At 41.6% G+C, this 9292-nt stretch overlaps 1 protein-coding gene across 1 annotated transcript; it reads left to right on the forward strand.

Annotated features, from left to right (window-relative positions):
* Positions 1 to 276: 276 nt before the first annotated feature.
* On the forward strand, positions 277 to 4925 carry LOC106575207 (ankyrin repeat domain-containing protein SOWAHC). Its single transcript, XM_014151549.2, has one exon. It carries the CDS (start codon positions 1619 to 1621, stop codon positions 3347 to 3349), a length of 1731 nt encoding a protein of 576 aa, XP_014007024.2. The 5' UTR covers positions 277 to 1618; the 3' UTR covers positions 3350 to 4925.
* The last annotated feature ends 4367 nt before the right edge of the window (positions 4926 to 9292 follow it).

Consider the following 9292-nt stretch of genomic DNA (forward strand, 5'->3'; position numbering starts at 1 on the left):
TAGTTACTATATAGCGACCCCCATAGAATGAATGGTATAAACCACTTTTCCGGAAATTCGTTGGACATACATGGTGTGAAAGAAACTAAGTAGACATGTTGGTTCTTTGTGCGACTTTGACTGACCGACCACTAATAAAGATTCCAAAATGGCGTTTCAAGGGTCACAGTTTCCCTATGTAGTGGTTGCTAGGAGGCGTGGACAGAGATACTTTTGAGGAGATGGGAAACGCCATTGGAAACGTATTAACGCTCATTGTGTACGTTGCCCACGCGGTGCATTTCTGGGACGAAGGAGTGAATGGGAGTCGACTGGGCGTCAGCTCAAAATCACAACATTAGCATGAATTTAGTGAATAATAAGTACAACATTATAAGAATTTTCCGAGATGTGAGATAATGAACTTGTTCTCTGAAATCGTGAAATTACGGACTTTCAAGGAAAATAGGCAGGTTTCTCGACTCATACCCTGATTTTGAGAAGGGATTGTGAGAAGATTAGTTTTGCAACCACGTGAAGCAGCATAACAAGTGAACGCAATCGTTTGACATTCTGCTGTTTGGGGCGTTATGCCACGTTCAAGACAACTGGGAAAGAACGAGCTGCGACTGGGAAAATCGATTTGAACAGCCATCCAACTCGGAATTCCAACTCTTCCTAGAGCTCTGACTTTCCGACCATAAAATACAGACTTCATTATTTGACCTCGTATTTTTCCGAGTTCCCGGGTGTTTTGAAAGCTGCATTATACCACAGATAGACATTGAGCCAGATATCAAACCGGATGTATAAATGTGAAGCATCCGGTTGGCGTTTCCACTCACTACCAAATATGGTGATGCGAGGAAGCCCAGTGGCCGGCATGGTGAGAAGATGGAGTGAGATGGATTTTGGCCAACATTCTTCAAATTTTCTAGTCGATGAAACATTTGATCTCCATACAGTTTTATGTTTCCAAAACCATAATCTATTAAAAAAAAAACAGAGTGGACTGCGTTTTGCAGACTCTACCCTTTGCCAAAGTAAAAAAAAAAAAATGCGTTGTTTAGGAGTGCGAATTGTCTTATTGCACACGCGCACTTCATAGTATGCGTTCCCTAACGAAAATATGCAAATAAATGCTAGAACGCGCCAATAAGATCTCACTAGCACGTGCATGGCTCTTCCCATCTCCTTGCTTGTTCTACCCACCATGATTCATTTCCTCCCATTGGAAACGACAGGCTCTGGTCTATCTTGGGTTAGTTATAAAAATCTTGGTTATACGTTCATTCATTAGCCAAGGGGATTCCTATCTCCTCCTTTCTCCAATGTCTCTGTAGTGGATTGCTGTGACCATAGAAATAAAACGGATAGACAGGTCTGCTTGCAAAAGGGGGTTCTTCCTTACTCAACTCTGGGTGGGGTGACAGTTCTATTAATTTCTATTCTGTATCAAAGAAGCACAACAAGGTCTGAGGATGATGTGATGGGACAACACCAACCAGGGCAGGTGAAAACCGTAATTGTACGGGCTGATTCAACTCTAGCTAATTTATAAACATAAAAAGGAAGATTATTTTTTAGATCTGTAAGTGGTTTACCGTAGCCTTTTAATTAATTTATTTTTTAATCAGTAATGGCGACCGAGTGCACCCAAGAAGCGGTTGTTCAATTTCTAACCGAGCGAGGAGGGAGAGTGAAAAACCAGATATTCATTGACTATTTCAAAGCTGGTTTCCCGGAAGACCCTGACCAGAAAGCAATTGCTCGGGAGAAATTCAAGGGATACGTGGACAATGTCGCATTTGTAAAGTTGGAGAATGGAGTGAAAGTTGTATGTTTAAAAAAGAAGTATCGAGTTTCATTGAAGTGTACAGTGGAAAAAGACAGCGCGTGCAATGGTAACGGGACAGGCACCGTATTGGAACAAGATAGCAGCACCACTGTCCTATCAAAATCATATAAGAACTTGATAGAAGATTGTGCACCGCAACGGCATCTGTCAGTATCATCTGCTGGGGATGTGCGCTCTTGGGAAACCACTGCAAACGAAGTGGCACAACAAGAAATTTCACCTGGCTCAAGTTACGGAACTGACAATGCCACAAGAGCGAGACCGCCTGACATTTCTGGAATTATTTTGGAAGGTAAAATTTTAGAAAGAGCTGCGCCAACGAGGTCTGTAGTTCAGAATAATAGTTTATCAGACAATATGGGAAATGCGTTAGGCCTTGGTGGCAATAGAGAGCAGAAATTGACCAAGGAGGACATTAATTCCAACCGCAAAACATTGCAACCGCACGACATACCGCAAATTGCAGTGATTGAGGCGTCACCTTTACCTACATCCGCGGATGGCTCTATGTTCCACTTACCCAGACGTCCATTTCCAACTAATGCACAGGACAGCCTGCTGTCCCGTCACCCTTCATCAGAGGACGGGGCAGAGGAAGGCCAGTATTATGATTTTCAACAGAGCATATCTGGGAGTGACAGCTACACACCTAAAAGTAGCCGTAATAACTTTATTGAGCTCATGATGAACAGCTCCCTCCAGGTGCGACGCAGCATGGTGTTGAAGAACTCAGACTCCACCTCTGTGGTTTCCTCTACTACAGACGAAGACGGTGCTTCAGTCACTCTGGACCCGTTGGAACACGAATGGATGATGTGTGCATCTGACGGCCAATGGGAGAGTCTCCGCCGCCTCCTTTCCTGTGAACCGAACCTTGTCATGAAGAAGGACTTTGTGACTGGGTTCACCTGCCTGCACTGGGCCGCCAAGCAGGGCAAACAAGAGCTGCTGGCGCTTATCGTGAACTTCGCCAAACAACACACAGTGCCCATCAACATCAACGCCCGGTCAAGTGCCGGCTACACGCCACTACACCTAGCAGCAATGCACAACCAAGTTGAGGTGGTGAAGTTACTGGTAGGAGCCTATGACGCAGACGTAGAGGCCAGAGATTACAATGGGAAAAAGGCGTGTCAGTATCTTACGAACAGTGTGGCCGTTGATATCCGTGACATCATCGGGGCGGGTGGTGGCGGCGACTCGGGCTCAGAGAACACAGACGATGGGGGGCGTTGGAGGTTGTCTAAAGTTCTCCAGTCTAATCTGATGCCCCCCAAACTGCACAGTCACAGTGAGGAGGACACAGGTGATGGAGCAGACCAGGCCAGACAGAAACCCTTGCTGAGGAAATCGTCCTTTAGCAAGATGAGGCCCAAACTTCAGAAGATCCGCTTCAGATCTTCACAGATAGTTCACAGCACATCGTTCACAGCACATTGTGAGACAGAGGAGCTTAACGGGTCCAGGAAAAGCTCATTTAAATCCAGACCCATGTCAAATCTGTTTGGCTGAAGAATAGCCCCTAAGTGCACTCGACAAAGAGCAATAAACTACAACAGTGTTGGATGACTGACACAATGGGGTATAGTCTGATGTTACAAGTGTTTTTGTTGTTGTGGCATAGGCCAAGTCTGGTGTTACACATACTTAAGGGTTTACCCCCAGGCGTTATATGAATATACTGAACTAACAGAATATGGTATTGCATGATCTATTGAGTAACTGGCCAGATTGCCACCCCCGGTTAGGCTAAATATTTCTGTCTTAATCCTCTTATCATTCCGAAGTAGCCAAGTAGGTCTTATTGTTCGTCTGCTTTAACCCTTAACGTACATGTAAAGCTGCCTGTAACCCACTGGGAAAATATGTCATTTTAACATCTAGTTTTGATTTACATTTTGTTGAGTTTTTAACTCGTTTGATTTCAATGTGAAATCAACAAAAAATGACACCATGTCATTGGATTTAGGTTAAAATTTGGGTGATTTTAAAAAGAAAAAATGATCTTACATTAATTACTTTTTTTCAAATCCAATCAGTTTTCCACGTTGATTTGATGTCTTCATGTTGACTTGTTTTGGTTGAAATAACATGGAAACCAGGTTGACTCGACCTGTTTTTGCCTAGTGGGAAGTGTTTAAACTTCAAGTTATTTGACCACATGGTAGAAACAATGTCATTGATTTCACAATGCTTGGGAACAATTCTGTCTTATTACTGTCAGACTTATTAATTTATTCTCCCTTTTATATTTACGTTGCTTTAAGCACTTTGATTTTAAACTGTTATTGATCCAGCTATCCTGCGGTTGATGCCATTCAGTCCACCTGAAAGACGATTGGAGGCCAATGAAAAGGCCTCTCTCTGGTCCTTTAAGTCTGTAATCAGGATCAGTAGAGGAGCTTTCTGTGTCACAAGGTACGCGGTTGTTGAGTGCATGGTAGGCCCACTGTGTATAGTGCTATGATGAAATATCAGGTTTCATAACTATTCACGTTTAAACAGGTACATTTTTGACCTGATCATAGCTCCTTATTTTGAGTTGTCTTAAGGTTGCAGTTGTCTGGTATCAAGTTGTAGGTTACCCTCTGTTCTTTTTTATATCAACAAGCTTAGGCTTGCTGACCCAGGAGAGCCTAGCTCAGCTGAGAGCGAGCAAGAGAGACTGTAGTGTACATACAGTGCCTTCAGAAAGTATTCATACTCCTTGACTTAGTCCACATTTTGTTGTGTTACAGCCTGAATTCAAAATGGATAAAATATGTTTTTCTCACCAATCTACACACAATACCCCATAATGACAATGTGAAAACATGTTTCTAGAAATGATTGAAAAGGTATTGAAATTAAATATCTCAATGACAAAAGTATTCACACCCCTGAGTCAATACAGCTGTGAGTCTTTCTGGGTAAATCTCTAAGAGCTTTCCACACCTGGATTGTATAGCATTTGCCCATTTATTATTTTTTAAATTATTCAAGCTCTGTTCAAATTGGTTATTGATCCTTGCTAGACAACCATTTTCAGGTCTTGCCATAGTTTTTCAAGTAGACTTTAGTGCCTTGTTACAAACAGGATGAATGTTTTGGAATATTTTTATTCTGTACAGGCTTCCTTTTCACTCTGTCAGTTAGGTTAGTATTGTGGAGTAACTGCAATTTTGTTGATCCATGCTCAGTTTTCTCCTATCACAGCCATTAAACTCTTTCATTGTTTAAAAGTCACCATTGGCCTCATGGTGAAATCCCTGAGCGGTTTCCTTCCTCTCCGGCAACTGAGTTAAGAAGGACACCTTTATCTTTGTAGTGACTGGGTGTATTGATACACCATCCAAAGTGTAATTAATACCATGCTCAAAGGGATATTCAACGTCTGCTTTTTTATTTTTACCCATCTACCAATAGGTGCCCTCATAGCCGTGGGAAGTGAGGGTGCTGCAGCACCCCCTGAAAAATGATAATTAAAAAAAATATATTAATAGAAAATATAAATCATCTTTTGCAAAATGACAATTTTTTTCTCACAAAAGTGGTGCACTGGGCCTTTAATAATAGTCCTGTATTAGTGAACTGATATAGCCTTCTGCTATAGCCTTTAGTTTTTGTGCAATATTGCACTGAATTCTAACACTTATTTGTACTCTGCACTTTTGTTATTTGTTAATATAACTGGAGTGTATTTAAAACAAATATTTAGTAAATCATTGTCTCATGTACTAGTCTAGTTGTTTGTCTAGATTAGATTTAAGGCCTACTACATATGGCATTAACTGTTTTGGGGGAAATTAATGGTTTTTATCGCTGAATAGCCTACAGTAATGCTACATAGTTTACATCTGATTTTGCTACTTGATTTTATTGTGCAGTTTTGTATTCTCGCAAAATTAGCTCTTACCTTTTTATTATGCAACTCTTTTTTTCTTTTATCAACCACCTGCTGCTAATTATGATATTCAAAGGGCTGGAACCATATTTCTCTTGTCTGTCTGTCTGTACATTAAACTATATTATTTTATAGTCCTCTTTTCGATTATCAAACAAAATAATGTTAACATTAAAAAAAATCGGACACCTCTCTGTCTGCAATCATTTAAGATCCATGTTCAATACTCTCTGTCTTCAATAATGTTTTCAAAGCTAGATTGTGGAGTTTGCATTTTTTATCATTTGGAAATGTATACCTACATCTTTGTGTTGCTTAACAGAAATATCAAACTACTGTTAGCTCTGCCTTTACACAACCTGAGAAATAAACTGTCATACTGTCACTATTGAGATCTGTCTTGTTCTGTTCAATGCAGCAGTCTCTGTCGGTAGTAACTAATACACTGTGTCCATAGTTAGGAACATTTCTGCTTAACTAGTAGTGCACACATTTATTTATTAACTTATACTGTGTGCAAGATGGCTTTTATGTTCTCTTAAGGGCTCTCAAACAAACATTGTTTTTATTGCCTGTGAATTTCTGTGCCCCAAAATAGGATGCAAAATTACACTGTGGGTTCATTGTGGGAAATGAGTATGCCACGTTTTCAATGGTAATTGCTGTATGACTAATCTTAGGCAAACCTCAGCAGGTATTTTATTTTATTCCTCCATTGAGTAATGGAGTGGAATAGCATCGACACATCATTTTTTGTTGTAAATCGTTCAGTGAAATGAAACAGTAGATATGGACCATCTTAGCTCCACTCTACAGAGCGATGTGTTTGTCCTTGACCGGGGCAAAGCATTAGAGTCTTGATTGAAATTAAATAACTATATAATATATATACTGTACATTGCATTCGGAAAGTTTTCAGGGCCTTTGACTTTATCCACATTTTGTTACGTTACAACCGTATTCTAAAATGGATTTAAAAAAAAATAAAAAATCCCTCTTCAATCTACACACAGTACCCCATAATGACAAAGTGAAAACAGGTTTTAAGAAAATTTAGCACATTTATAAAAAATTGAAAAATACAGAAATACCTTACTAACATAAGTATTCAGACCCTTTGCTATGAGACTCGAAATTAAGCATAGGTGTATCCTGTTTCCATTGATTATCTTTGCGGTGTTTCTACATCTTGATTGGAGTCCACCTGTGGTAAATTCAATTGATTGAACATCATTTGGAAAGGCACATATCTGTCTATATATGGTCCCACAGTTGACAGAGCATAAACCAAGGTACTGTTCGTTGAGCTCCCAGACAGGATTGTGTCAAGGCACAGATCTGGGGAAGGGTACCAAAATATTTCTGCAGCATTGAAGGTCCCGAAGAATGCATTGGCCTCCATCATTCTTAAATGGAAGAAGGCTGGAACCACCAAGACTCTTCCTAGAGCTGGCCAAGAACCCAATGGTCACTCTGACAGAGCTCCAGAGTTCCTCTGTGGAGATGGGAGAACCTTCCAGAAGGACAACCATCTCTGCAGCACTCTGCGGCCTTTATGGTAGAGTGGCCAGAGGGAAGCCACTCCTCAGTGAAAGGCACATGACAGCCCGCTTGGAGTTTGCCAAAAGGCACCTAAAGCACTCTCAGACCATGAGAAACAAGATTCTCTGGTCTGATGAAACCAAGATTAAACATTTTGGCTTGAATGCCAAGCGTCATGTCTGGAGGAAACCAGGCACCGCTCATCACCTGGCCAATTCCATCCCTACGGTGAAGCATGGTGGTGGTAGCATCATGCTGTGGGGATGTTTTTCAGTGGGATGGACTGGGAGACTAGTCAGAATCAAGGGAAAGATGAACGGAGCAAAGTACAGAGAGATCTTTGTTGAAAACCTGCTCGAGAGCGCTCAGGACCTTAGACTGGGGCGAAGGTTCACCTTCGAATAGGACAACGACCCTAAGTACAGAGCAAAGACAACGCAAGTCTCAATGTCCTTGAGTGGCCCAGCCAGAGCCCGGACTTGAACCACATCGAACATCTCTGGAGAGATCTGAAAATAGCTGTGCAGCGACACTCCCCATCCAACCTGACAGGGCTTGAGAGGATTTGCAGAGAAGAATGGGAGAAACTCCCCAAATACAGGTGTGCCATGCTTGTAGCGTCATACCCAAGAAGACTCGAGGTTGCAATCACTGCCAAAGGTGCTTAAACAGAGTACTCAGTAAAGGGTCTGAATACTTCTATAAATGTGCTATTTCAGTTTTTTATTTGTAATACAGTTGCAAACATTTCTAAAAACCAGTTTTTGCATGTCATTAGGGGGTATTGTGTGTAGATTGATGAGGGAAAAAAACAATTTAATCCATTTTAGAATAAGGCTGTAATGAACAAGATGTGGAAAAAGTCAAGGGGTCTGAATGCACTCTCTATATAAAACCATTTCAGGTCATCAGTGATGTGTACGTCGCGGAAGTTGAAGCTTTTGACGCTCTCCACTGAGGCCCCGTCGATGTGGATGGGGACGTGCTCTCTCTGCTGTCTCCTGTAAATCACCATCAGCTCCTTTGTTGACTTTGAAGGAGAGGTTATTTTCCTGGCACCACTCCTCCAGGGCTCTCAGCCTTGTACTTTGGGGCTTACAGTGTATAGGGCAGCCCGACAACCTAAAGCTCCTAACCAATTGGTACTGCTCATCCCTTAAAAGACAGGAAGTAGAACTTAGCTCTGCACCCCAAATGGGACCCTATTCCTTACATAGTGCACTACTTCTAACCAGAGCACTATGGGCCCTGGTCAAAAGTAGTGCACTATGTAGGGAGTAATGTGGCATTTGAGACGTATCCCAGGGGATAGACCCCAGACAGTAGAGATAGAGTTGGAGGACATCAGAGAAGACAGGGCTTTGTGGAATTGCGCACAGTGGGAGTTTGAAATTGAAACGGCTGACGTGGAATCAGAATGAGTCACCAGAGGCACTGCTCCCTTGCTATCTCTGTATTCCTCTCTCTCTCTCGCTATCTCTGTATCCCTCTCCCTCCTCCTGTCTCTTTCTCTCTCACTGTCTATGTCTGTCTGTCAAAGGCTGTTCACCTAGCTCAAGAATCATTATCTCACACAGGCCAACCAACAAGGTCAGTGTGACAGTCTCTCTCCACGTGTCTGTTTATGATTCAGGTTTTAAGCCATGTCAACATCTTCCATTGGATCCTGTCAGACTGATAAAAAGGTCTGACAGGATCCAGTAGATCCTTGACATGTTGAATGTCATTTTACATCTGTTCAAGCCTCAGCCTGTAAATCTCCTTTGAATTACCAGTCCAATGCGTTAAATATATTGTTTGGGTGTTACCTTAATAGTCTACTCCACCTACATGACTCAAACCGTGTGTTTTGGTTACCACCAAATACAGACTTCCATCTAGTTTTCCATACCCCTAAAACACTCTTTACCACATAAAGTGGTTCATAAGACATCATGGCCTTTGTTTTGCACAATCCAAGGTTATTATGCTCAGAGGTTTTTATGACCTATTTTACAAATGAAACTGGTATAGTTGACATTTATAGTGAG

Source organism: Salmo salar, chromosome ssa17, assembly GCF_905237065.1.
Source record: "Salmo salar chromosome ssa17, Ssal_v3.1, whole genome shotgun sequence".
Lineage (NCBI taxonomy): Eukaryota > Metazoa > Chordata > Actinopteri > Salmoniformes > Salmonidae > Salmo > Salmo salar.